Raw genomic sequence first — 27,393 nt, forward strand, 5'->3', positions numbered from 1 at the left:
TCCGTTTCACTTGGAAATACGTCACAGCACTGGATAAAAATCGTTTGCAACTTCCGGTTCACGGGGACTTTAATGTCTGATCTGGTTACAGTGGATTTTTAAAAAATCTGGGAAAATACTTCCGGAATAAAGGAAAAATGAGCGGTCACTTTCGACAAATCCCGCCTTTGACCTAATCTCTCTTTTCAATGATTGGTGGACGCACCTTACAGACAGCCTACAATTGGGTATCTTAGAAGCCATTCATGCAGGCGGACCAATCATCGCAAACATTGATTAGATGAAGGGCGGGACATATCGGAAAACGGTGTGCTTCTACAGAAGCAGCAGTGTGTGTCTGCAGGTGTCAACAACAGAATATTTATACACTCCCTCATTAGTACAACACTTTTAAGATTTGATTTTTCATTTCAGTTCTAGCCAAAGAAAGGACCAGAATGTTAAGACGAATATTACAGATGGTGAGTGAAATACACACAGACACTCATTCAGTTGCATGTGATTTGGAGCTCGTCGGGCCTGACACTGAATGATGGCCTTGCTCAAGATTGATTAAAATGACTTTTCGATTGTGGTTTCTTGACGACAGTCTCGAATCGCAACTGGATCAGATCTCTTTTGTTCTTGAGAAGCAGTGAACATTCTGATGATGTCATTCTGCGTGAATGTTGACATGGAGACTGAGCTGTTAGCCAGTTAGCGGGCTACTTAGCTTTGTCGAATTGATTAACTTATTCACAAGTCGTTTTATGTTTAACGACAAGCAATGATAAGGTGTCAGCTTTCATAATTTTGTCCCAAAGACGTGTCCCGTTGAAATAGCTGGCGTGAATGTATTTTTCAGTCACCTGTCAAGCTGTGACTCGCACTACATGATTTCCCCATTAATAGAAATGTCTGATCTCATCATCTATAGTTATACAACCTGATCTTTTGCTGACAGTCACAGTGTGAGTCTTTCATTTCTGCTTAATAATATTCCTGTAGTGTGGTATATAAACACCACCTTTCAAAAGATTTTAAGAAAAAGTTTTTTCAAAAAGTCTTTTTATGCTCACCAAGTCTGCTTAAAGGTATTAATTTGATTAAAAACAGTAATATTATAAAAATATAATTACTATTTCAAATACCTCTTTAATGTGTTGATATTAAATGTAATTTATTGAATAAGCTGAATTTTCAGTCCTCAGTGTCCCACGATACTTGAGAAATCTTTCCAATATGCTAATTCTGTGCACAAGAAACATTTCTTATTATTTCTTATCATTTCTTATTAGTGGTGCTGTTTAATATATCTTTTTAAACTAAGGATAAACAAATTTTTGATCCTTTTAATGAAGAAAAGTTGCGAAGAACAGCATTTATTTAAAATATAAATCTATTTTTAACATTATAAATATCACCTTTGATCAATTTAATGCATCTTTGCTAAATAAAAGTTAAATTTCATTGAGAAAGTTTTTATAAATATTTATTCATCTTGGTAGCATTTTCTGAACTGCCTTTACTTAAAAGTTAATTTATTTTAAAACAGTGTTTGTGACTGAATTACAGTAAATGACTCCATGTAGTGGTGAGAATTTGGAGATAAAATATTTGTCCTAATAATAACATCATAGTGCAAAAAGTTTTAAGGGTCTTAATTGTAGATTATAACATAATAAAATTATGCAAACTGCAAAGTAAAGGTTATTTTTTCTTTTGATTTTGGGGTGTTGCATGAACATATCTTGACACAACACCCATCTCAAACAGAGAGTCGTTGAGGATTTGAAAGTCCTGTTTATTTGACATACTTTTTTTTAATACTAGTAAAAAGATTTCTTGAACCATGCCAATGTGTTATGGTGTCAAAGTTATTCTCTTTCAGAAGAGGAAGGGAAGCTGAAAGTAAGGTCTAATTATGACTAAACTGTAGTTTTTGGCCACTTGTTGTGACATCTTGTGATCTGACAGTAGGCACATATGAAATGTCAAGGGCATATCAATGTTAGAGAACAGTATTGTTTGACATCATGCTGATCACGGTTGCCAAGATCGAGGGAAACGTTAAACGACCCTCTTGCTGAGTATACCGTTTCAGCCCGATGACTGACAGCCATACCGAGCACATCCCAAGAAGTGAACAAAGCGATCTTTGCCTTAACACCTTGTGAATGTCATGAAATGATGTGCACTCATTCTTGATCAGCTGCCCACATACCTAATCAGCTGTGCCAGACATGAATAGTGTGAAATAATGAGATGAGTTTCATCGCAGCTGACATCTGATTCAAATCCTTCCTTTCTCTACTTTCTCTACACATCTTTGTGGAAATAGACTCCTGGGAAAGGAGGCTCCCAGAGCTCGGAGTCTGAGCAGCCGTCTGCTGATATGAATAATGAGTCCTCAGAGGTAAGCCGAATTAAATGTATAACCCTACCATATTACTGCCAAATGCCTCATTGCCTTAATATCTTTTTCTTTCATTTGCTATAATGATATCAGTGTTGTATTTAAGACTTTAGGGATAGTTGATGCAGAAATGAAAGTCATTTAGCTATTCATTCTTATTAGGATTTTCTTACAAAGTAAGTTTATCAATATTCACTCTACTCTTATGAAAGTGAATGGTGACCAGGGTTCGTCAAGCTTCTAGGGATGTGACAATATATCGTGTCACAATATATAGCGATACAAAAATGTAACAATGTGTATTCAATGTGTAATTCATCCAAAATAAAAATTACATTAAGTTTACAGAGTTTTGTTACTATTAACATTAATATTAGTATTTATGTTAGTATTAAACTACTATATATATAATGTATAATAATGTTTGTGTAGGTTCTGATAATGCTAAATGTCTTATGTTACTAGTAAAAAGTGGCCTATATTATTAGTTTAAATAGGCCTATATGTAGTCAGTGACCGAGGGCAAGCATATTCATAAATCTATGTTTTTAGCTTCAGAAACATTAATGTTTATTCTGGTGTCATCATTGTCCTGTTCATTGGGTTACCAGCACCAAATCCAAGCCTATTCATTAAAACCTACCATGTAATACTAAATTTAGCATTTCGATCAACTACGTTTTTTTTTGTTAAACTTTTACCACATGTCTTGGAGTATCGCCGATATGACGCTGAAGTTAAAGTCCCCGTGAACCGGAAGTTGCAAACGATTTTTCTCCAGTGCTGTGACGTATTTCCAAGTGAAACGGAATATTGAACAGAGGGCAGGGTTTTACTCTAGCGCTCCTCCTCTCCATCTCTCGCTCATAGCAAACTAACGGTTTGAGGGGAGTGGTTAAGCGTTTCCCCACCCAAACTGTGAAACCTACGTCATCAACCGTTCCAGACCGGAAGTAACTTTTCAGATTTTGATTAAAGATTACCAAGGTAAAACATTTTTTTAATATATATTTACTTGCACGGATTAATTGTTCACCACAAGACTAGTAATATGCGCTAACAAAGTAAATAGGTTCAATTTTGATTTCACGGGGACTTTAAGATAAGTCTAAACACTGGGTCTCATTAATAATTGTGTGGATTATTATTTATTTGTATGCATAGAAGAACATCACTCAAAAAATATTTACAACACGTGCGTATGCACATGAATTTAGTGAATTGATTATTCTAAATGGTTTGGATAGGACATAAGGATTTCTTCACAACCTTCCCTTTACAGCCTTTGGTCACTCGTCAAACACAATAAACACCTTTTATTCAGATGTACATTCAGTATTCAGCTGTACAGTCGAGTAATATCTGCACTGCAATCTAAACCTCACAGCTAAAGTTATAACTCTTTCACTGTAGGCTATATGTTGAAATATATTTAAGATGAAATTAAATTGTAATATTTATTGATGTAATATAATATAATCTTGTTTTGTTTGTGCAAAAGTTAGTATGCAGGTTTTATGGACGAATTTGTGTGTACCCAATTTTTCAGTCCCCTGTGTCTCAATTTTTTAGATGTAAATAAATACACGTTCTGTGTTATTGGCTCCTTATTATGGTAAAGTGTATCTTGACTTGAACGTCCTGCCTAACATCCGTTTTTGTGTTCATTGGAAGAAATAAAATCATATGAGGGTTTATATGAAAAATGAGGGTTAATAAATGATGAGAGGATATAAATTCTTTCTTTAACTCTCATTTTAATTATGGATGTATGATGATATTTGCTCTTTCTAAATTCGAGGCTTCTGGTCATTCCTAGGATATCCAGATCCACCAAAGGAGGGAAAGCATTTTCACATTTATTTTTAAATTTTTTTAAATTTATTTTTTTTTACGCTAAAAATTATGAAATATTTTATTTGTTTACCAGCATATCATTGTGACCATTACCAACATCAGAGTGGTTACATTTTTAATATTAATATAAATTATTTATTAATATTTTTGTTAATACTTTAATTAAATTTTTTTTTTTTTTTTTGCATTGAAATGCATTTTCACATTTAGCTCCGAAACTCTGGAATAGCCTTCCTGATATTGTTCGTTGCTCATGCTCTCCCAGTTTAAAACTAGATTAAAGATGCATCTCTTCAGCCAGGCATTCATATACATTTTTTATCTTACAATTACTGTAAATTTGGCCTCTAGTTCATAAACACCAGAGGAGAACTGGCCCCCGACTGAGCCTGGGTTTTTTTTCTCCATTGGGTCATCTGATGGAGTTTTAGGACACCATCGGGTCACTTGATGGAGTTTTTTCGGTTCCTTGCCACTGTTGCCTTTGGCTTGCTCAGTTGGGGATATTCAAATTAAATGACCCATCATACCATTGATCTGCTCTACCAAACTTGGATGTCTTTTTTTCCAGTAATAAACAAACACTGTTAAGTTGTTTTGATTGATACTGTGAAGCAGCTATGATACAATCTGTATTGTGAAAAGCGCTATATAAATATATTTGACTTGACTTGACTTTCGAATCTCATTGTGGTGTTAATTTGTTTGTCTGCAGGGCTTCATTTGTCCCCAGTGTATGAAGTCGCATAACTCTGCTGAGGAGCTCTTCAAACATTACGAGGTGTTCCATGAGCCAGGAGACCAGCCGTCCCCCTTCAGCCCTGGCAGGTGGGCTTCTGTAGTAGTAAACCCGTCTTGCTCCCTTTCCTGTCAGGAAAGCTCAGTTGCTCAGTCAGATAATCTTGCCATCCTGAGATTTAGGCTGCATTTAATCTTAATGTGAAAGAAAAGGAATTGTTTTTATTGTTGACCATGAATATCATGGCCATCATCAAAGAAACATAATGTATTGCGACAAGTTGCTCCACAGAAAAAAAAATGTATTGCATGTGTTTTTCTTGTTAAGGGAGGATCTAGTCCTTCGACAGGAAGTCCAAGATTTACAGACTTCACTGAAGGTAGTCTGCCTTTGACTCCCAATCTCCCACCCTTTTTATCAGCCTTAGCATGCCTGAAATGCACACTACTCACAGCACCATTACTCAATGATGTTATTTTCCATTGGATATTTGCTCTCATTGGGTTTGAAATTGCTGACGTGCAGTTTGTGGTGTGTTTTCAGGAGGAACGCTGGTATTCTGAGGAACTGAAAAAAGAATTAGACAAAGTACAAGGACAACTAGCAACTAATAAAGTAAATGCATGGTTTAAGAAAGGTTCACACTTTTAATAATGTCTATTGATTACTGAAGGAATGTTTGCTGTGTTCTCTAATTGAATCACTGGATGTGTATTGATTTTAGGTCTCACAGAGTGGTGGTACCAGTGGAGAAGAATCAGGTTAGTTGAGTAGTGTTAATTAGTTATTTAAAGGAATTTAGCAGGTTCAATAAAAGTTAAGCTCAATCAATAAATCTCTGGGATTACATTGATTCATCGATTGCATTCTTAGCAATAACCTGTAATCATACAATCGTTTAAAATGTGTATTTACACACACACATATATATTATATACACATAATATATATATATATATTAATGCTGTCAAACGATTAATCGCATTAATGTTATAGTTAACTCACGATTAATCGCAATTAATCACACTTTTTTATCTATTCTAAATGTTTCTTGATTTCTTTTTGTCCAATTATTTTTTTCTCATTATAATGCTCTTATCAACATGGAAAAGTGGATCGGCTTGCTTTGTGCAAATGTTTTTTTATTGAAAACAACATTGACATATACTGTGTTCAAATTCACACTAACATTCTCACTTGGAGCAAATAATCTCTCACACAATGTAACACTGTCCATCAAAAAGGGTGAAAGAAATACTGACGACGAGGTCCTGATACTGACGAGGGGCCGGAGAACTCGCATCAGCTGTGTGTGTGCTTGGCCATCATCAAGCTGTATTTCAGACTGGACTTGCTGCGATGATGATAGCTCAGTTCACAACGACAAAACACACATTACTTTGGTCTTGTTAATGGAACCATTTGGCAACTTTTTAACAGTGAACTTTCCATTCAGAATCTTATTGGCATCCATTTCGGTGTCTCGCGCTCGTCGTCCACTCAGAACGTAACGTTAACCAACTGTTTGGCCGGCTCGCAAGCCCAAACAAGTGTGTGCGGCGTGCCTATTGTTTTGTTTACGTCTAGCTAGATCCGCTTGCGCTTTGGTCGGCGAAGCAACAAAACGTCCTCATAATAACGCGTTTAACTGACAGCCCTAATATATATATATATTAGGGCTGTCAACCGATTAATCGTGATTAATCGCATCCAAAATAAAAGTTTGTGTTTACATAATATATGTGGGTGCACTGTGTATAATTATTCTGTATATATATAAATACACACACATGCATGTATATTTAGGAAAAAAAATATTACTTATAAATAAAATATTTAAATTTATATATATTAATTATACTATTAATATTAATTATATATAAATCTATATACATTATATTCATGAAAATATTTCTTAAATATATACAAGCATGTGTGTGTGTTCATATATATAAAATAATTAAACACAGTGCACCCACATATATTATGTAAACACAAACTTTTATTTTGGATGCGATTAGTCGCGATTAATCATTTGACAGCCCTAATATATATATATATCATTAAAGCAAGTTTACTTATACTGGAAATATGGTGTGGTACAGTAGCATCAATTTAAAAAAAACAAAAACAATGGAAACAATTTTGTCAACTGAATGTGTCTTGTATTGTATCTTTTTGTGAAGCCGCAGTCAGTATTTCTATCTTCTCAGAGCTCGCGTTAAGGCTCAACGAATCTGAGACAGAGAAGTTCAACATCAAACAGATGAAAGACTTATTTGAACAGAAAGCTGCTCAGCTCGCAACTGAGATAGTTGGTAAGTTTGAAGAAACGTTCCTGCCTTTTATATTTATGCAGTTTGTACGGTGGCCGAGAGAGCTCAATGGGCTGCAACTGAGGAAAGCGCATGCAAATAGGAAAAAACACCAGCAAATTAAGAAAACATCATCAGTTTGACAACACATGTGCTGCAAATACTCATTTCGTATACGCGTTCCGTATTTTGGTTGTCATACTGATGAAGATGCGCAATGAGCTCCCTCAGCCACCGTGAGTTTATCTCTTTTATATATAAATATAGAAGTTAACATAAATATTACATTTACAGTATTACAATATTGTAACAATATTACGTTCTTATATATCTATAAAATAAAATGGCATTAAAATAAGTATCCGTTTCACATCTCAGACATCAAATCTCGTTATGATGAGGAGAAAAGCATGAGGGAAGTGTTGGAGCAGAGGCTGGCCAATCTAAACCAAGATCTGCAGAGGGAGAAACAGGAGAAGGAGAGACTGGCGGCAGAGCTGGTAATGTCTCCTTTATTGTCTCATGATAATTAATGAGTTTGCATCCTCTCAGCTGCTGCTACGTATACATCATCAATCTCTCCCAGCTTAATCCTGTCTGTCATTGGCTCTCCTCCAGCTTCAGAGGCCTGGAGTGGAAGACGTGGAAGTGTTGAAGAAAGAGTTGGTGCAGGTGCAGACGCTCATGGATAACATGACCCGCGAGAGGGAGGAGGAGTCCGAGCGTCTCAGGAGCCAATACGAACTGTTGCAGGCCAACTTCACTACCTCAGAGGTGAGCTCAAACCTGCTGTGACCTTGTCTGCACTGTACTGACGTAAGGACAGAGTCACCATGATGTTTGCTGTATCAACAATTGATCTCTGTGCTGTTTATTCGGAAAATGTAGGTATTGATAGAATCTGGCAAATATGTAGACTATTGCCAAAATCTATAGCTAGTGAAGGCAGGGATAATAAGAGGTCATTTTGAGACGTAGATAAGCAGCTGACCTTTGAGTGGGTGCACCAGTGACGTCACTCGGTTTGCCCTTTGAAGCAAACCGAGACAATAGCCGATTGTAGATTAGTGGTTACTCTGTCTAGACAACAACTATGAAGATACCCTCAAGGGATTTTATATTGTAGGTTACAATCATAATGTAGAATCCGGACGTGTTTGTTAAATGTCTGAGGGTCACACTGACTGTCCTTTCTAACTGATTCCTGAGGTTAACCATTAACCTTCTAGCCTCCGAGTGTTTCCTGTTAACATGCCTGTAATTTCCTGCACTTTTGACCTAAATATTGCTTCTCATTATATAAGGTCCCTCAAAAGCAGAATAGTCCTGGTTCATAGATCATTACACAGGTAACTTGAGTGCACTTTTTTTTCACATATTCTGTTTTGACTTTGGTTGGTCTATTCAATTCAAAGGCTGCCATCTAGTGACTATATAGGGATATGTTAAGGTTGCAAACCTCATTCTTCACAAAATACCTCCATAAATCCATTAGACTGTAGTCTCTCTGTTCCAGACTCTAACTGATTGGTTTCTTACATGAATCACACACGCAAAAGTTAGATGAACTATTTCATTATTTTTTTCAGTACTGTCAAAAGTGTCAGTAAGATGTTTAAAATATTTTTGAAAGAAGTCTCTTATTCTCTAATATTTTGTGGAAACATTGATGCAACATTTTCAGTATTCTTTGATGAATGGAAAAAAACAAAAGAACAGCATTTATTTGAAATAGAATATTACAGTTATTTTTGGTCAATTTAAAGGCTCAATATGTAAGATTTTTTTATGTAAATATTCAAAAAACCACTAGAACAATGTTATATATATTTTGTTGACTTGTGTACTTATATTATCCCAAATGTTTCCAACTATGTTTAAATCCAGGCATTTTAACCAGTGAAACCATTGAAACAACAAAGATGCTTTAGTTTTTTGTCTGTTTTATCCATAGAAAAATAATCATTGCTACTCAACATGTTTTATCTTATTGTTTGATCCCAATGTTTTCTTGATTTACCGCGAATGATATGTTTGTACCATGCATCAGAGACAATGCTATTTTTATTAATATGATATTATAAACTTGCATAATGTACCTTTAATGCATCTTTGCGTAATAAAAAAATATGATCTTTTTAAAAACATTACTAACTAAAAATGTCACCTAGGTAGGCAGCTCGCTAGGATTGGAGAAACAGCCAGTGTTTTGCTCCAATGTACTTGTCATAACCTGTAGGCGCAGTGTCTGGACTTCCATAGTAGGAAAAAAATACTATGGAAGTCAATGGGACCAGAAACTGGTCTGGTTACTGATATTCTTCTAAATATCAAAAAATCGTCTGAAAACATTCAAAAACAGTAAAACCCAACTGTTTAACTCTGGGGGAGTGGTAAAATGAGCCTATTTCCAAAAAAAAGTGGAGTATCCCTTTAATATTTTTGTGGAAACTGATTTCTTTAGAATCTTTGATTGGTACAAAAATCAAAAGAAAAACATTTATTTGTAATAGAATTCTTTTGCAAGATTATAAATGTCTTCAACTTTTGATCAATTTAATGCTGTTACTGGGGAAAAAAAGTACAAAAAAACCCTAAAAAAAATTAAATATGCATTTCATCAGCTGAGTGCTTGGCACCCAGTGACCCAACAGTGTACCATAACAGACTGTACTTCTATACCTCTCAGCTTCTATTTGGTTTGCAAATGAATTACAGGCCATACTACAGTCTAGACTTGATTTCTGTGTGCTGTCTCACATTTGTTCGCTTGTTTATAGACCACGATTGCTCAGTTGAAGGCGGAACTGGAGAAAGGTCCTCAGGAGGCAGCGGTCTACACCCAACAGATCCACCAATTACAGAGCAACCTGAACAACTTCCAGCAACAGACCCAGGTAACACTCACATACACAAACAGATGTAGATATGTTGTGTCTAGAGTTACTGGACCCCCCTAAGCAACAAGGCATGTGCCGTATGCTCAAAGCAAATCAAGCTGTATATTTTAATGGCCTACTTTATGGCTTTACAGAACACACGCCAATGTCGGCTATGTTAAGACCTGCCAGCCTGCGCACACACTTCCAAATTTAAGTTTACTGTACCTCTGTGTACCAACACTACCAGTTGGCTTTCAGGAAACGGCTTGACACATCGGGCTGCTGGCCCCGTGTATCCAGTCCAAACTGGACCCATTGACCTGTCAGCACATTGTGTGTTTTGATTGGCCATTAAAGAGTGTTGACATATGCATCACAGATGCTGTGTTATTAAAGCAGCAGGGGATGATTCGTCTCTTGCCTGTTTTGATGGTCAGACTGATATACGGCCTCAGGTAATGACCTACAACTCTCTAGTCTAGTCCATTGTTCAAGCTGTCAGGACTGGATTAGGAGATCAGAGACCAAAGGCCTGCTGACTTCTGAAAAACGTGGACCATGGTACTGATGGGAAGTGAAATAGGGGCGATTAAGGGGTCGTTAATCATCCCTGTGCAACGTACTGCGGGATAAATATAAACGATAATTTCAAGGTCAAAGGGAATATACTTTCAAGGACAGGAACATGAGAGAGAGTGAACTTTATTTATTTAGTGGTAACTTTTTATAATGAGGTTTAATTTGTAAAATTTTACACAAGTTTATGCATTTGGGCATTTTGTATAGTGAACCATCATTCCAGAATATACAGTCAAACCAAAAATTATTCAGACACCTTCAACATTTGTCACATTATCACAGTTTATTTGCTATGGTTTAGAAAATGGTAATAAAATATGACAAGAACTCCGAGTTTCACTGGGTTTGGTCATCCTTGTGTTAGACTGTCTCACAAATGAATTATTTTTAATAGCTGTGAGCTGTTAAATTTAAGTACACAATTAAATAATACCAATTTGGGTCAGCCAATTACCACTTAATTGTGTTACTACGCTTAATTTTGTTCAGTGGTGTAAAAAGGTCGTATTAGCAATTAAAGAAAAAACACTGAAGAAAAAGATGAGGTCAAAATGTCTGAACAAAGTTTTGTCCCATATTATTATACGTTTTACTGGTAGTCCACTGTATGAAGAATTCTTGGGTATAATATGTCACTGTTTACTTTATTTTGCTATCCTCACATAAATGAACTATAGTCAGGGGTGTACATAAGTTTTTCCGCCAGGTTCTCATAAGAGCTGGAGATTCGGACATTGCGCATAGTGTGACCCATTAAATATAACTATAAAAATCAAATAATTTTTAAACCTAAAGTCAGCAAGCTTTTATTTTGGCGGGTTGCCAGGAAGTTAGTACTTTAGTGCCGTGAATGTCAGTTTCAGTGAATGTCAGTTTCATGTTTTGTTTGTTTGTTCATTAAAGGAGCTGTATGCAAGAAATGTATTGCAATTAATCATAAATTTTCCCTGATATTTCACTAGACATTAAGAAATCATGTTCATTTCAAATACTTAAATCACTGACAACAGTAGTCCGGCCAGGATATTGTAATTTAAAATTGAAGTCACACCCCTTGACTGATGTTGATATTGTCAAGTTGTGTTTTGTTCTGATGTGTCACCCTCCACCGATTTACCAATCACGGACTCAGTAGTGTTGCGGCATTCGGGTTGCCAGCTCTTCTCTAGTTACCATAGCTGCATACAAACGTGTCGGAATCGGATAAAAAAAATTCTAACATTGCGAAACCCCAAAAAACTCTATATGAATCTGAAATACTTTGTTACAATGTCTGAAATAAATAATTAACAGAAAAAATCTCACTGTGTTGGACTCTTGCAACTGGAAGCTTCTTGTAGCAGCCAACATTCCTGCTGGAACCTGCAGCACATCTGGCAACCTCGAGTCATAGGGGTAGGCGGGGATACACCCTTATTTGAAAGTGATTGCAGTACCAGTTTTGGCCACAATCTTGCATACAGCTCCTTTAACAGCTGTCAACCATGTCGGTATGCAAATTAGTGGTCGGAACTTATTTAACCAGTGCATTTTTTTATTTTGGACTTATGTGCACCCCTGACTATAGTGTCCTGCACCCACTAGTGAAAAAATATAAAAATTATATCTGGTGTCTGATTCATTTTTGGTTTGACTGTATATACATATAAAGTATACCACTGCTCTAAAATACTGGGGGGAAAAAAGGCAAGTATTGTAAGTTTGAAACAAACCTCATATTGACAAATTTTTAAGTTTTGGGAAAACTATCCCTTTAAGACTCTTTCAGAAACACTTGGAGGACTAAATAAAAAATGGAAAAATGCAAGAAGACACTGTTAACAGCAACACATGACCAAATGAGACTGCAGCCTTTAGCTTACAAAGATGTTGGACGAAAAGAGAAAGGGTATTCAGCTGTTCTCAACCTTGACATTATGTACTGAAGCAAAGCTCAGGATATGATGTATTTATTGTCTTCGTGTCACCTTTGTGTTAGTCGCTGTCCCCTTATCCTCCTTGGCCTTTTAATAGCTGTCACAAGTAAAGGTCAGAACACAATTATCCAGCCCTTCCCTAAAAAAACTCATAAAAGAGGTCTGGGAGGTATCTCAGATTACTCAGACATTTTGTCATCAAGCCGCAACAGTGTTGCCCCATCTTATGGAATCGTGATGTTCTGGTCTTGTTTTACTGCGTTTTTATAGGTTGTCATTATACGACAATAAACGTTGTATAAATGAGATGTCATTTTATGTTGTAAGTGTCTAATCTCTCTGCCACTCCTTAGCTTTTGTCAGAGAAGTTATCTCGTAAGGAGAAGGAGAATCAGGAACTTGAGGAGCGTCTGGGTCAGGAACTGACCTCTAAGAAGAGTCTTCAGGCTAGTCTGCACCAGAAAGACCTGGACCTCCAGGAAAGCCAAGCTCGGGTGTCATCGGGGGAGGCAGCTCTGAGTCGGGTCCAGACTGAATCGACCGAACGCAGGGAAGAGGTCACACGACTCAAACAGGAACTCGCTGAGCTGGAGAAGAACCACCAGGAGTTGAAGGTAGTGAGGAAACAACTCCAACAGCAGAGAGACGATAAAGAAAACCAGGGCCTGCAGCAGCAAAGTGAGATTAGCAAGGTGTGAAAATCCATCCATCCAGTTAGAATCAGATCCATCCAACTATCCAGAATCCCATCCATCTATCCTTTTAGTTCAGAATCAAATCCATCCTTTCATCCATGCAATTCTGTTTTTTTTTTATTTACAATCATAATCAACATCAAATCCATTTATCCAGAATCAGTGCTATCCATCCATTACACATTTATACTTGTACAAGGGTTAGTTCACCGAAAAATAAAAATTATGTCATTAATGACTCCCCAAGCCTTGTAAGACCTCTGTTCATCTTTAGAACATAGTTTAAGATATTATAAATTTAGTCAATTTAGTTTTCTGTCCCTCCATTAAAAATATACACATGGTATACTGTTCTTATCCAGACAGGTTTAAAAAGTTAATCAGAGTAGTCCATGTGACATCAGTGGGTTATTTAGAATGGTTTGAACTATCAAAAATACATTTTGATCAAAAAATAGCATTGTATTCTCTTCGGTATTCGGTTCTGTTGTCAATCCGCATTCAGTGAAGCTGCTGACAGGTAATCTGGTGCGTCCGAGGATTTCGGAGCATGTCTAAGGATTTCGACACCGAGGAGCTTGCACTTTTTTTGCCCTGCCATATTTATTTGAACCCGAATACACGGTCCCACCAGATACTCGTCAGCAGCATCTTACGTAAGCAGCTTCACTGAACGCTGCTCGACAACCGAACCGGAAGAGAATACAATGCTAAATAATGTCGTAGTATTTGTTATTTTTGGACCAAAATGTATTTTGATAGTTCAAAACGTTCTAACTAACCCACTGATGTCACATGGACTACTTTGATGATGTTTTTCTAACCTTTCTGGACAAGGATGGTATAACTTTTATACATTTTCAATGGAGGGAGAGAAAACTCTCGGACTAAATCTGCGTTCCGAAGATGAACGGAGGTCTCAGAGGTTTTTGGGTGAACTAACCCTTTAAGATGATGTGATCTCAAGCTGTATCATCGTAATCAGGCTCTCATATTGACCTCCTCTTCAGCTACATGCGAAGCTGCTGGACACTGAGCGTCAGTTGGGGGAGCTGCAGGGCCGGCTTAAAGAACAAAGACAGCTGTCAGGAGAGAAACTCAAAGATCGGGAACAGCAGGTGGCAGACCTGCAGCTTAAACTCTCCCGCGTGGATGAACAGGTAAAGACAGAAAATGGCTGATTATTAGAATTTTTTTTTCAGGACTGGACATCCAAGCTGGAAGACTTGCAGCACATGAAATAAAAGCAGTGATGCACACTAAGAGTAATTATTAGTTAAGTCAGGTTCTTAATTTATAATGTGTGTATTTACATGCACAAGCCAGACAGAATAATTATTACTATGGTGGGCTTGCGTGTCTTGTTTTCACTGGTGTCTCTCTGTATGTCTGGATATGTCTGTGACCGTGTTTGTATAGTTAAAGGAGACCTCTACCAAGTCTACTGACCTACAGCATCAGCTGGACAAATCCAAACAGCAAAACCAAGAACTACAAACCCTTCAACAGAGCACTAATGGCAAACTTAGAGAGGCACAGGTAAACATAACTTTCATAAAATCACATAAAGAGCCTTTCTAGAAAGAAACATGATTTGCTCCACTGTGCATGAAAATATCTTCAGACATTATGATATTGCTATCATCACAGGCAGGGCTCAACATTAAAGATGACTCATTTCCCATTTATGCTATTATAGCTATGTAATTTCAAGATGTTATTGAGATTAAAGGACAACTCTGGCGCAAAATGAACCTTTAGTCTAATTACACATTGTTACCTAGTCAACCTTTATCTGAGATTTGTTTTCATGATTGCTGAATGTAAATAGTTTTATCTCTAAAAACAGTTTAGCCTACAACGCTAGTATAATGCTAGTATATAGGGCATAGAGTAATGACAAATAAAAATCGCTTGTTATTACCACTAAAAAGGCTCAAAATAGCCCCACACCAACACGATAGCATAAAAAGGGTCCCTACATTCAAACCGAAGCATTGAAAACTTTGTCAGTGTCCATACAGTTTAATAAGCAGATATTTTATACACACAGTAAATTTCACGAATTCAGGAAGAAGCCATCTTGGAAAAATAGTCTCTACCAGTCGATCTACGAACGCCGATCCAAGTGCGCTGGTGAGATGTGAATAAGGTGATAAGGTGAGCACGAACAGTAGGCTACGTGTACATATTGAAGACAAGTAAACGGTTTGTGTTTGTGTTTCTTCCGAAAACATTGGACCGTATGAGATTCTGTACATTTTAGCGCACTTGGATCGGCGTTCGTAGATCGACTGGTAGAGACTATTTTTCAAAGATGGCTTCTTCCTGTATTCGTGAAATTGACTGTGTGTATAAAATATCTTCTTATTAAACTGTGTGGACACTGACAAAGTTCTCAACGCTTCGGTTTGAATGTAGGGACCCTTGTTATGCTGTCATTTTGGTGTGGGGCTATTTTGAGCCTTGTTAGTGGTAATAACAAGCGATTTTTATTTGTCATTACTCTATGCCCTATATACTGGCATTGTACTAGCGTTATAGGCTAAACTGTTTTTAGAGATAAAACTATTTACATTCGGCAAACATGAAAACAAATCTCAGATAACGGTTGACTAGGTAGCAATGTGTAATTAGACCAAAGGATCATTTTGCACCGGAGTTGCCCTATAAAACAAAATTATTTACGAAAAATATATATTTGTATACCTTTTATTCTTTAGTTAAATGGCCTTTTCACTATGGCTGCATTTATTTGATCAGAAATTATGTAAATTGTGAAATATTAATACAATTTATTTTATCTTTTTAAATGTATTTTAAAATGAAATGTATACCTGTAATGGTAAAACTGAATTTTCAGCATCATTACTCCTATTTTAAAGATTGTATCAGTGATCAGTGTATCAAAGTCGGAGCTGAAGAAGAAGCCAGCGTCTATCAACGAAACCATGTCGGTGATTGGTTGGAAGACCGGTTTCACCAACCAATCAAAACCAAAATAGTGTTCTAACCAACCTACAGAGATGTGTTTTTTGACAGCCTGCTTATGGGGCAGGTAGCTAGCGGATCGTTAGGAAAGATTAGATGAATGTGGTCATTTATATCCTTTAAGTGTTACTTAGAAATCTACAGAACCATTTTGTATTATTATAAACAGTTGTGCTGCTTAATTTTTTTTGGAAACCATGATACATACATGTTTCTTTGACCTTCCCATGCAGAACGACCTGGAGCAGGTGTTGCGTCAGATCGGGGACAAGGACCAGAAGATCCAGAATCTTGAAGCTCTGCTGCAGAAGAGTAAGGACAGCGTGAGCCAGCTGGAGGCCGAGAGAGAGGATCTGTGTGCTAAGATCCAGGCCGGTGAAGGAGAGGCAGCCGTGCTGAACCAACTGCAGGAGAAAAATCATTCACTACAGGAACAAGTACTGGACATTGCACTAGTGTTACTAGACAATCCCACTTTATGAACCGGGCAGAATCTGACTCAAGCTTTCCATTCATGTGTTAATTTAGATTACGCAGCTTACTGACAAGCTCAAGAACCAGTCAGAGAGCCACAAACAAGCTCAGGATAACCTTCACGAGCAGGTACAGGAGCAGAAGACCCACCTACGTTCAGCACAAGACCGGTGCCAGGGCCTAGAGACCAACATCTCTGAACTTAACACTCAGCTCACAGAGAGCAAAGAGAAGATTGTCCAGCTAGACACACAGGTACTTGTGTTGTGTTAGTTGATACGATCTTGAGCAAAAATTGATGCACCTCTTAAAGCTACAATATGTCATTTATTTCGCCACTAGGGGTCACTAACCTCTTACAATAATAAAGGCGTAGATTGCTGACAGTGATAAGCATCGCAATAATGTTTATGGATGAGTGAAAACATTCATGTTTTTTTAACATGACTGTGGTATTAAGCATGTCCCGATTGCTAATGAGAGACGGATATCAGCGTCACACGCGAGTCAGCAGATATACATAATTCTTACATAGTTATTTAATGCAAAGTGTCTTTATGGTACGTTCACACTGGATGCGAATAGCGCGTCAGGCGCGAATGATTTCAATGTTAAGTCAATGCAGAGACGCGTTACGTGCGTAAAAAATTCCTGCGGCGCGAATGAGCCGTGGAGCGCGGCGCGGAAGACGTGAATATTGAGCATCTGGCGTGTTAAGCTCGAATGATTTAGTTAGTATTATTTTTGCATTCACGCATTTGACGCGAATTCGCAGTTGAAAACTTTGGTTTAGTTCAGATTTTACACCTAGATTAGGTGGATGAGGGCAAGGGTGATCCTCGCTCCGATGCGGGACAACAGGTCATCAAACTGGGCGCGGGACAGGCGAAAGTACCTCTAACAGCGGCCGTCATCCAGCGCAGCTCCTGGAGCGAGCAAATGGTGAAACTAGCCAAACGGTTCACCTCAGAAGGGTCCGGAGGACACAAATATACGGCGACGATGATCCCCGCACCACTGTTCTGCTCTCCAGAGTAAATAGAGAGCGGTGACTCTCTCGATGAATGCTCGGTCGACATAAAAACAATGGCCGCCAACGGATTTCAATTTTTTCAAACTTTTGTTTTTAGGCGCGTCAGTTTCACTCTTGACACGCGAATTAACACAAAGTGGTCAAGTGTCAAACTAGACGCGTCAGGCGCGAATTTGACGCGCGATTCGCGTCCGGTGTGAACGTAGCATTAGAGTGCTTTTTATTTTTATTTATCCCAGTCTAATGATGTCTTATGTTAAATTATTGGTCAAGTTTTTTAATATTTATTTATTTTCATTGAATAATCTAAAAAAAAAACCTCATGCCTTTTTTTTCTTAGCTGAAAGCCAAGACAGAGATGCTATTGTCTGCTGAAGCAGCAAAAATTGCTCAGCGAGCCGACTTAGAGAACCATCTAGAGACTGCCCAGAATGCACTGCAAGACAAGCAACAAGTATGTACTATTGCTATGACACAATTTGATCCTATTATATTTATATTAGTCAAATAGAAGAGTGTCGCGAGTGTTGTAAGTTCATAGAAGTGTTTTTTTTTGTGTGTGTTTGCGCAGGAGTTGAGTAAAGTGCAGGCTCAGCTGGAAGAGCAGGACCGTAGGCTGCAGGAGAAGCAGGAGCAGAGCTCTCAGCTGGAGACCGGTCTGAAAGACAGCAGACACAAACTGTTGACTGCAGAGCAGAGGATAGAGACACTGGAGACCCAGACCAAGGTCAGCATCACTGCAGCACATTTCTGCTCCGTCACTCTCCATGATTTCGTTTTAGAAATGTTTCACGCCTGTTGTGTGTTAGATGTCAAACGTCAATGATCAGACAACAATGTTGACAAGAAATTGGTCTTGATTGATTTCTCTGCTGTTTGTTATTGACTATTTACTTGCGAATATATATTTGGAACGTTTACCTGATGGAGAAATACTTTTTTTGTCTGACATAGAAAGCTGAGGTTGAGATAGTTGAGCTTCGCTCTGGAAGGGAACAAGCTCAGAAGGAGCAGGAGATGCTAAAGAAGCAGATCAGTGAGATGGAGATGAAGACGAAGGAACTGAACCGTCTTTTAGACTCTGAAAAACAAGGGTAGGTACTTCATATTGGAAAAACGTGCAATGTTAAAGACTAAAATAATATGTTTTCGAACAGTTTTTGTTCCTATGTTTGTGTATTTCCTATTGAAACTGGAAATTAGAGTAGGAGACATCGAAGGGTTCATTGTGGTTTAAAAACACACATTTTTGTGTGTGGAAGAGAAAGATTACCTTAAAGATACCCCATATAAAGATACCCTTTATATGTGTGTGCTTAATTTTAGGAGTATACTAGCATAAGAGTTTGGGATCAGAATTTTTAAATACTTTTATTCAGCAAGGATGTGTTAAATTGATCAAAAGTGTCAGTAAAGACTTATTACTAATTTCTATTTTAAATAAATGCTGTTCTTTTGAACAGAAAAGTCTCATGGTTTTATTATATTAAATATTAAGCAGCCAACTGTTATCAACATTGAAAATAAGAAAAAAAAAGTTTCTTGAGCACCAAATTAGCATATTAAAATTATTTCTGAATTATTTCTCATGTGATTAATGACTGGAGTAATGATGTTTAATGGCATAGGAATAAATTATATTTATTCTAAAATATCATTTATTACGCTTACTTTAAATTTCACAATAGATCAAATAAATGTAGCCTTGGTGATCAAAAGAGACTTCTTCTTTCAAAAACCCTTAAACCTTTAATATGAGTATATATCACAGACTTGACTTGTCAATCTTCCCTTTCCTTTCTGTTTCAGAGCTGCCACCAAGCAAGAGGAGTTGAAGAAGGAAACCTCAGCCCTCACAGAAACAAGACAAAACCTGGAGAAGGCAGAGCAGGAGCGTGTGACCCTGCAGTCCAGTCTGGATAAACTGTCTCAGGAGAGTCAGAAGCGGCAGGCAGAGTTGGACAAGAAAGTTAAGGGTCTGAGTGCAGATCTTCAGAAAGCTCAGCAGGAGAGGGAAGCTCAGACTAAAGAAATAACAACAGTGAAAGAGGCTCTGAGCAAAGCTTCTAAAGCCCTGAAAGAGAGTCAGACTCAACTGGAGAAAGAAAAGAGCAGCAACAAGGCCACTTTGGAAGAGAAGGTGGGTCACATGACAGTTTGTCATCAATAAAAGTCATGGCATTGTACAACAAATCTCAATACATTTGGTCACAGTTTTCAAGCAAAAGAAGTTTAATTATCAGCTTTTCTCTAATTTTTAGGAGAAGATTTATCAGAAAGCACAGCAAGAACTTCAGAAAATCACAGAGACCACTTCTAAAGAGCTCAGCCATGTTAAAGGTCTGCTTGAAAAATCAATAGAGGTAAGATTGTGAAATATAACACCTGAAACGTTAATCCCATGTTAGATGAATCATGATATTTCGCAATTGTTGAATTTTCTAGGCAGAAAAGGGTCTACAATCTCAGCTGACCTTACTGAACACTCAGCTCAAACAATCTCAAGAGACACTGAGAGAGAAAGAAAAGAGTGCACTGCAGCTACAGGCAGAGCTGAAGACTACGCAGGGGTCCTTGAGCCAGGAAGTGACGAAACATAAGGCACAAGTGTCTGAGTTGCAGGCTTCCCTCGCTAAGAAGGCACGTACAGTCTTCTTACGCACTAATGTGTCATAAAGTGCACATAAATGTACTCTTAACTTAAGGACAGTCCACCCAAAATTGAAAATGACATCTTTATTTACACACCCTCATGTGTCGTTCCAAATCTGTATAACTTTCTTTCTTCTGTCGAACATGCCAGAAGATATTTTGAAGAATGCTGGGAACCAAAACTGGTTACCAACATTCTTCAATATATCTTTTTTTTGTGTTCTGCAGAAGAAAGAAAGACATATGGGTTCAGAAAAACATTTTTGGGTTGACTATGACACGTTGTTAGACATTAAGATTGAACTACTACAAATAACATTGAATTGTGTTTCAGGCCGAAGAGGAGGCCAAGCTGAAGGAGCAGGTGACGACGCTGTCTAAAGATTTAACCTCTGAAACGAATCGCTGTGCAGAGCTGCAGAAGACCAGCGACAGCACCAAAGAGAGTCTCGCCACCATTCAGTCGGATTACTACGGCAAAGAGTCCGAGCTCTCTGCTGTACGCCAGGACCTCAAGGTCTGTTTTAATCGGTACAAGAACATCCTAATAAATGATTATGTACAGTATGTGATTATTTTCTGTTACTTGCCATGTAGGTGTGTGAGGAGAAGCTGGTTCTAGCTCAGGAAGAGCTGGTGGCCAATAGGAACCAGCTTAGTGCTCACGAAACCCAGATCAAGGAGCTGAAGACGGGCCGCACGACACTAGAGAAAGACCTCGGCAAGAGAGACGAGAAGATCAAGCAGCAGGTGGAGGCTCTACAGAAACTCCAGAAACAACAGGTAACACAATATGCTACAGGTTTTTAAGATATAACCAGTGTGCCCTCAGCTCAGGCAAGGCCTTGAAACACAGGTTTTTCTGTGGTGTGGAAGTTACGGAAATAAATGCCACGGTGCTCTTTGTGTGGCGATACTCTGTTCTGTTTTATTCCAGACACCGTGAAACAACACAACCTTCTGTTCTAGCCAGGAATAGTCATCATTTTATGACTATTTGCTTCATTTGCTTATCAACACAGACATGGAGAATGTAATTTTAGAATGTTTATGGAAATGCCGAGTTGTTTGGCTGACTGTGTGTCTTTGTGTCTTTTACAGGAACAAACAGAGGAGGAGCTGAAGAAGGAGAAAGCTCAATGCGAGGAGCTGAGAGAGTGCCAGAGTGCTCTGGAGCAGGACAAAAACAAACTGTCTGCTGATCTCAAAGCTCTGGCCGAGAAGAATGAGAAGGTCAGTCTGTAGACCTCTTACCTCGCTTTATATGCACATTTAGGAATCGCACTGTTTTCTCATTGTAAAAAAAAAAAAAAAGACAGTCTAGTGTTGGCTTTAAAGCTAGCTTGTCATCACGCTTCAAAGGCAAGTAAATTTGAGTGTCATCGGCATACAGATGGAAAGAAACCCCATGTCTTGATAAAATAAAACATATATAGTTTAAACAGTTCTGGGCCAAGAATAGAACCCTGAGGAACGCCAGACCCCAATTTCATTTCGGATGAACACTGTTGATGAACTGAATATGAACTGAATAACTTCTATTAGTTAGATATGAGCGAAACCATTCTAGGCACTGTAACCCGAAAACCCATACACACTTCAAGACAAGAAATGAGAATATTGTGATCGACCAGGTCAAAAGCAGACCAAAATCGCTGATTGGCCGGTATCGGTAGTAAAAAAAAATAATAATATATATATATATATATATATATATTAATCTAATTAATTAGAGGCTTTGTAATTAATTAATCGAAATTAATCACATTTTAATTGTATAAATATTATATATATCAATCATTCATGACTCTTAAAAGTGCAGTTTCAGTACTGTGACGATGTTTAAAACAGACTGAAATTTCTAATAAATATGACTATCATTCAAGAAAGACTGGATACAATTTGTGTCCAGTCAAATAAGCTTGTGCAGATTCAAATCCCACTATGTGTTTATAACTGGGATAATGGTTTGTATGTCGCAGGAGCTGAAGGAGCTTCAGGCAGTGAAGCAGCTGTTGATCCAGCAGAAGTTGGAGCAGCAGGGGAAAGTGGAAGCAGCTCAAGCATCTCTGGAACAGGAGCAGAGAGAGCATCAGAAGACCAGAGACTCGATCAAACAAAAACAGGAGCTTCTCAAAGCTGAGACCGACAAACTACAACAGAAATTGGTACATATTATATTATATTATATTATATTATATTATATTATATTATATTATATTATATTATATTATATTATATTATATTATATTATAACACTTTACAATAAGGTTCATTAGTTAACATCTGTCAATTAACTTAGTTAAAGGAGTAGTTCACTTTTAAAAAACTTTTGCTGATAATTTACTCACCCCCATGTCATCCAAGATGTCCATGTCATTCTCTCTTCAGTCGAAAAGAAATTAAGGTTTTTGATGAAAACATTCCAGGATTTTTCTTCATTTAATGGACTTCATTGGGAACCAAACAGTTCAAGGTCCAAAAGACAGTTTCAGTGCAAACTGTTCAAAGGGCTTTAAATTATTCCAGATGATGAATAAGGGTCTTATCAAGAGAAACAATTGCTCATTAAAAAAAAAAAAAAAAAAGTTTAAGTTTTATAAGCTCAAACGGTCGCCTTGCTCTGTTCTGTGATGCGCATTCGTGACTCTCCTGTTCGAACTCGTTCATCAAAATGAACAAATCTTTTTTTTGTGTCATTTGTTTCAATCAATGAACGAAATGAACGAGTTGTCTTGGGAAAATATTTGTTCACTTTGATTAACAAGTTTGAATAGTTTGAATATCACAAACTCGCATCACAGAACAGAGCAAGGCGACCATTTGAGTTTATAAAACTTAAACTTTATTTTTTTTTAAATGAGTGATCGTTTCGATAAGACCCTTATTTATCGTCTGGATTCGGAATCGTTTAAAGCCCTTTGAACAGTTTGCAGTTTGCACTGAAACTCTCATTTGGACTTTGAGCAGTTTGGTTCCCATTGAAGTCCTTTATATGGAGAAAATCCTGGTATTTTTTCATCAAAAACCTTAATTTCTTTTTGACTGAAGAAAGAATGACATGGACATCTTGGATGACATAGGGGCGAGTAAATTATCAGCAAAGGTTGTTTTTTTAAAGTGAACTACTCCTTTAACATGAACTAAGAAGGAACAATATTTCTTCAGCATTTATTAATCTTAGTTAAAATTTATTTCAACTTTTAACAATACGTTTTATTTGTTAACATTAGTTAATTCACTGTGAACTAACATGAACATTAATCAATTAACTTTTTTATATGTATTTATTTGTATTAACTAACACTAACAAAGATGATTGTTAGTGAATACATTAACTGTTAACTAGTGAACCTTATTCAAAAGTGTTACCATATTATATTAATTATTTTATATATTTATAATATTTTTATTGATGTTAATATTAATATTTATTGTAATTTACTATTAGTAAGTAACCTCTATATTACCGACTTATTTAGCAAAATTGCTTTCTAAATTTTCCACAGAAAAGTTTTAATTGCTTCATTTTAGGCATCTGAAGTAAAGGCTAAAGAGGAGATGGCGAAGCAGAGGGAAGAGGCTGAGGTGAAGATTAATCTGCAGGTGACGGCACTAAATGAGAATGTGGCCACGCTGAAGCGCGAGTGGCAGAGCAGCCAGAGGCGGGTGGGTGAGCTGGAGAAACAGACGGATGAGCTGAGAGGGGAGATCGCCGTGTTGGAGGCCACCGTCCAGAACAACCAGGACGAGAGACGTGCGCTGCTCGAGAGGTTTGATGGCTCTAGACATTTTTTTACGCCGAAATAAACAAACAGAAAGTGACCATTCATTAACCATAAGTCCAGTCATATTTTCTCATTCACTCATTTTCATGAGTCGCTCCTGTTCCAGGTGTGTCCAGGGTGAGGGTGAGATTGAGAAGCTTCAGGCTAAGATGGTGGAGATGCGCAGGAAACTGGATGACACCACGGCCGCCATGCAGGAGCTTGGCCGTGAAAACCAGTCTTTACAGGTCAGACTAACCCCAACACCAGACGCACTGAATTTACAATGTTGTTTGGCAACCCTAGCTATGGAAACTTTAGTATTTAGTCGTATGTTACTCTGTTCCAGATAAAACAGTCGCAGTCCCTCACACGGAAGTGGGCGGAAGATCACGAGGTGCAGAACTGTATGGCTTGTGGGAAAGGCTTCTCTCTCGCTGTCAGAAAGGTTAGCACCATGCATTCACACACACAGAATGAGATCAATACAGTGTTAATGATCAATCCCTGTGTATCTCTACTAAAGTGGGTCACGGAGTGTGTAGTCAATGAAACGACAACCACAATGTTTTTCTGATGCAAAGATTTTATTTTGAAAGACGTGTGTTTTCTTAACTTGTTGCAAAATAAAATGTCTCTCACCTCAGAAAAACAAACTTTTCTATCCTGTCAGACGTTATTCGGTGCCGCTGTATAAAGAGCAAATGAAAGTATTAGCATGCTACGAGTCATGATATTACCAGAAAGTACCTATAAAATAATAATTTGTTACTGTAGTTACCAAAATACCACTTTATTTTCACTTAGTTTGTTATTTTCTATATTTAATTGACTGTAGGTTATACCAACTTGCTAACTTTATTACGTTATCAAAAACTACTTCAGGTCTAATATTTAGCATCCTTACCTTATACTGTTTATTCATCAGTGGTAGTGATATTCTTACAAATTATGTGTACGTTAAAGGTGCAATGTGTAATGTTTAGGAGGATCTGTTGACAGAAATGCAATATCATATACATAATTATGTTTTCAGTGGTGTATAAAGACCTTACATAATGAACCGTTATGTTTTTATTACCTTAGAATGAGCCATTTTTGTCTTCTTACATTGAAATAGCCATTTTTGCGCTGACATATTTCTACTGTAGCCCTAAACAGACAAACGCGTTTCGTCACGATGTTGTTTTTCATGTAAAAAAGCTAGCTAAAGTCAGTAAATATAAAACACTGACACAATGATAAACAAGTAACAATAATATTCGCAACAACATTGTTTAATTGAATAATTAATAAATGTAATTATAAATTTAATAATATAAATGTAAATTATATACATATTATATAATTTAATATATATATATATATATATATATATATATATATATTACGTTTATTGAATTATCTGATATCAATTGTCCTAAAATCCCATCATTAATAGTTTAACTTATGCATTTTTACAGTTGTATAATAATTGTATAATTTATTTTAATGTATTCACATAAACACCTCACCATTACATTATATTATATATAAAAAAAAAATTAAAAAAAAATCAAGCATTATTTGAAGTGTGCTTCCCATCCTGTAGATCAGACATTTATGTCCCATGTCTTACTGAATAAAAATTTTACATTTTACAAAAAGCATTTTGTGTTTTGGAAAAACAATTCACATTTTGGTGAACTGTATGGAAACCACATAAATTAGCTCGATTAATCGCATCCAAAATAAAAGTTTGTGTTTACATAATATATGTGGGTGCTCTGTGTATAATTATTTTGTATATATATAAATACACACACATGCATGTATATTTAAGAAAAAATATTATTTATGTATAAAATATTTATATTTATATATAATATAAATTATAAATAAACCTATATACATATATAAAATATTTTTTAATATATACAAGCATGTGTGTGTATTTATATATATATATATATATATATATATATATATAAAATAATTATACACAGTGCACCCACATATATTATGTAAACACAAACATTTATTTTAGATGCGATTAATCGCGATTAATCGTTTGACAGCCCTAATATAAAACTTTGAATTGTAACACCAAGATGCAAATAAAAGTTCCAAAATGTGCATCAGAAGGAAATATCTGAATAACTAAAATATCACTAAATGAATCGGTACCCAAATCAGATTGTGAATAAAATCTTTTGAGTCAAATAAATTCTGATACCCCAGCCCTAACAATCACAGCATCTAACTTTTATCACTTCCAGTCTATTAATCAGTAACGTTAACCTAAACCTAACTTAACCACCTGACCTGAATCATGACCCCCCCCTCCCCCCCCTCTATTCCCCCAGCACCACTGTCGACACTGCGGTAACATCTTCTGCGCAGAATGCTCGGCCCGCAACGCCCTGACGCCCTCCTCCAAGAAGCCCGTCCGAGTGTGTGACGGTTGCTTTGATGAGCTCCAGGGCTGATGCCCCCCCTCCCCCACAACACAAAAACCCGTCCCCTGCAGCCCTCGGCGTCCCGCTCGCCCTGACCTCTCCCCAGGAAAGATGAGCAACCAGGAAAGGCCACCGGAGGGCTGCAGGGACCACTGAGGAACAGCATGTTGCTGAAAATCAGATTAAAATTAGACCGGCCAGATTGGCTGTCCTCATCTGTCCAGTGCCTTTGCCACTTACGAGGCCACTTTCAGACCCAGAGGAATTAAAAGGGAGGGATCGCTTGAGCAGATGGATTACTTGTAATATAAAGATCAGCTCCTTACAGATGTTTTATGCTAAAGTACAGTAGCTTTGGCACTCAGGATCGAGGTTTACATTGATATCGTCTTTTGGAAAGATTTAACTATAAGAGGCCGAGGGCGTATACAGAGGGGTTCCGAGGAGAACCAAAGCTGTCCGCAGGGTCCTAATTTGATGTATCGTATTTGTAAGTAAATGTACAGACAAAAGAGGCACATGTGAATAATTCCGATATAACTGTCACTCTATGGAGACTGTAACATTTGTCATTCAGTGTGGGCATGTTAACATAAAGTATGTGGGTGTACATGCTTGCTTTGCTGCTCTTATGTCTGTTGAAATGAAACACTTGATGTC

The 27,393-nt window shown here is 37.2% G+C and overlaps 1 protein-coding gene across 3 annotated transcripts; it reads left to right on the top strand.

The window, feature by feature from the left end:
* Window positions 1-295: 295 nt before the first annotated feature.
* eea1 (early endosome antigen 1) lies at window positions 296-26,822 on the top strand. 3 transcript variants are annotated; one of them, XM_089116388.1, is made up of 29 exons: window positions 296-461; window positions 2,321-2,395; window positions 4,968-5,080; window positions 5,319-5,370; window positions 5,535-5,606; window positions 5,716-5,752; window positions 7,178-7,309; window positions 7,685-7,806; window positions 7,925-8,080; window positions 10,087-10,203; window positions 13,037-13,375; window positions 14,389-14,538; window positions 14,798-14,917; window positions 16,603-16,806; window positions 16,898-17,098; window positions 18,217-18,330; window positions 18,448-18,603; window positions 18,831-18,970; window positions 19,686-20,016; window positions 20,138-20,239; window positions 20,322-20,516; window positions 20,863-21,045; window positions 21,126-21,311; window positions 21,630-21,761; window positions 22,511-22,696; window positions 24,063-24,301; window positions 24,423-24,543; window positions 24,645-24,743; window positions 26,641-26,822. In XM_089116388.1, exons 1-29 carry the CDS (start codon window positions 438-440, stop codon window positions 26,761-26,763), a joined length of 4,221 nt encoding a protein of 1,406 aa, XP_088972514.1. In that variant the 5' UTR covers window positions 296-437; the 3' UTR covers window positions 26,764-26,822. The 3 variants fall into 3 exon arrangements, with proteins under 3 accessions (XP_088972514.1, XP_039506356.1, XP_088972515.1); XM_039650422.2 differs by having other exon boundaries at window positions 7,205-7,309; XM_089116389.1 differs by lacking the exons at window positions 24,423-24,543; window positions 24,645-24,743; window positions 26,641-26,822 and having other exon boundaries at window positions 24,038-24,205.
* The last annotated feature ends 571 nt before the right edge of the window (window positions 26,823-27,393 follow it).

This window comes from Pimephales promelas, chromosome 10 (assembly GCF_988280905.1).
Source record: "Pimephales promelas chromosome 10, fPimPro1.hap1.1, whole genome shotgun sequence".
Classification (NCBI taxonomy): Eukaryota; Metazoa; Chordata; class Actinopteri; order Cypriniformes; family Leuciscidae; genus Pimephales; species Pimephales promelas.